We start from the raw sequence: 1,616 nt of genomic DNA on the forward strand, positions 1-1,616 counted from the left end.
CGTGTACAGCTCCCCACCACCTCCGCCATACTACTCACCTTCTCCGATGGTAGAGTACAAGTCTCCACCACCTCCATATGTCTACAGCTCCCCATCACCTCCGCCATACTACTCTCCTTCTCCGAAGGTAGAGTACAAGTCTCCACCACCTCCATACGTTTACAACTCCCCACCACCTCCACCATACTACTCTCCTTCACCAAAAGTAGAGTACAAATCTACACCACCTCAACCATACTACTCTCCTTCCCCAAAAGTTGACTACAAGTCTCCACCACCGCCATACGTCTACAGCTCTCCACCACCTCCACCATACTACTCTCCTTCCCCGAAGGTAGACTACAAGTCCCCCCCACCGCCATACGTATACCGATCTCCACCACCGCCACCATACTACTCTCCTTCCCCGAAGGTAGACTACAAGTCTCCACAACCACCATACGTTTACAGCTCTCCACCACCTCCACCATACTACTCCCCTTCCCCGAAGGTTGAATACAAATCTCCACCACCGCCTTACGTCTACAGCTCCCCACCACCTCCACCATACTACTCTCCTTCTCCAAAAGTTGACTAAAAGTCTCCACCACCGCCATACGTCTGCAGCTCTCCACCACCTCCACCATACTACTCCCCTTCCCCGAAGGTTGAATACAAATCTCCACCACCGCCTTACGTCTACAGCTCCCCACCACCTCCACCATACTACTCTCCTTCTCCAAAAGTTGACTAAAAGTCTCCACCACCGCCATACGTCTGCAGCTCTCCACCACCTCCACCATACTACTCTCCTTCCCCGAAGGTAGAGTACAAGTCTCCACCACCTCCATACGTCTACAGCTCACCACCACCACCACCATAGTACTCTCCTTCCCCGAAGGTATACTACAAGTCTCCGCCACCGCCATACGTATACAGCTCCCCACCACCTCCACCATACTACTCTCCTTCCCCGAAGGTAGAGTACAAGTCTCCACCACCTCCATACGTCTACAGCTCACCACCACCACCACCATAGTTCCCCGAAGGTAGACTACAAGTCTCCACCATCACCATACGTTTACAGTTCTCCACCACCCCCACCATACATTTACAGCTCCCCACCAGCTCCGCCATACTACTCTCCTTCTCCGAAGGTAGAGTACAAGTCTCCACCACCTCCATACGTCTACAGCTCACCACCACCACCACCATAGTACTCTCCTTCCCCGAAGGTATACTACAAGTCTCCGCCACCGCCATACGTATACAGCTCCCCACCACCTCCACCATACTATTCTCCTTCTCCCACTACAAATTCGTGTGTAAATATAGTATGTGAGAGGATGAAGAAATGGAGTGAATGAAGAGGTTGGGGGGTGCGGGTATTTATAGATGAAATGCTGCCGACAGTACCGAGGAAATTCCGACGGAATACCGACGGCAACGGCTCTTTCCTCGGAATTTCCTCGGAATTTTTAAAATCCCCAACGGCTCTCCAAAGGCTATTCAACGGCTCTTTAACGGCTATAATATATCCTCGGATATTCGTCGGTGTTTTCCGAGGAATATGATTTCCTCGGTATTTCATCGGTATATTCCGAAGAAATTCCGAAGAAATCCAAATTTTGGGTTTT

The 1,616-nt window shown here is 51.0% G+C and overlaps 2 protein-coding genes across 2 annotated transcripts in view; one reads left to right on the forward strand and one right to left on the reverse strand.

Moving 5' to 3' along the window:
* Positions 1-577, forward strand: part of LOC106331150 (extensin-2-like) — a gene marked incomplete in the record, with an annotated part of 5,464 nt that extends 4,887 nt beyond the window's left edge. Inside the window, 1 exon segment of the mRNA XM_013769481.1 lies at positions 1-577. Coding sequence (XP_013624935.1) covers positions 1-577 — 577 coding nt within the window.
* Positions 574-986, reverse strand: LOC106331152. The gene is made up of 2 exons (XM_013769482.1): positions 696-986; positions 574-627 (listed from the first exon to the last, which is right to left on the reverse strand). The coding sequence occupies exons 1-2, from the start codon at positions 984-986 to the stop codon at positions 574-576; spliced, it is 345 nt and encodes a 114-aa protein (XP_013624936.1).
* Positions 987-1,616: the final 630 nt, after the last annotated feature.

The sequence above is a fragment of the Brassica oleracea genome, chromosome C3 (genome assembly GCF_000695525.1).
Source record: "Brassica oleracea var. oleracea cultivar TO1000 chromosome C3, BOL, whole genome shotgun sequence".
Lineage (NCBI taxonomy): Eukaryota > Viridiplantae > Streptophyta > Magnoliopsida > Brassicales > Brassicaceae > Brassica > Brassica oleracea.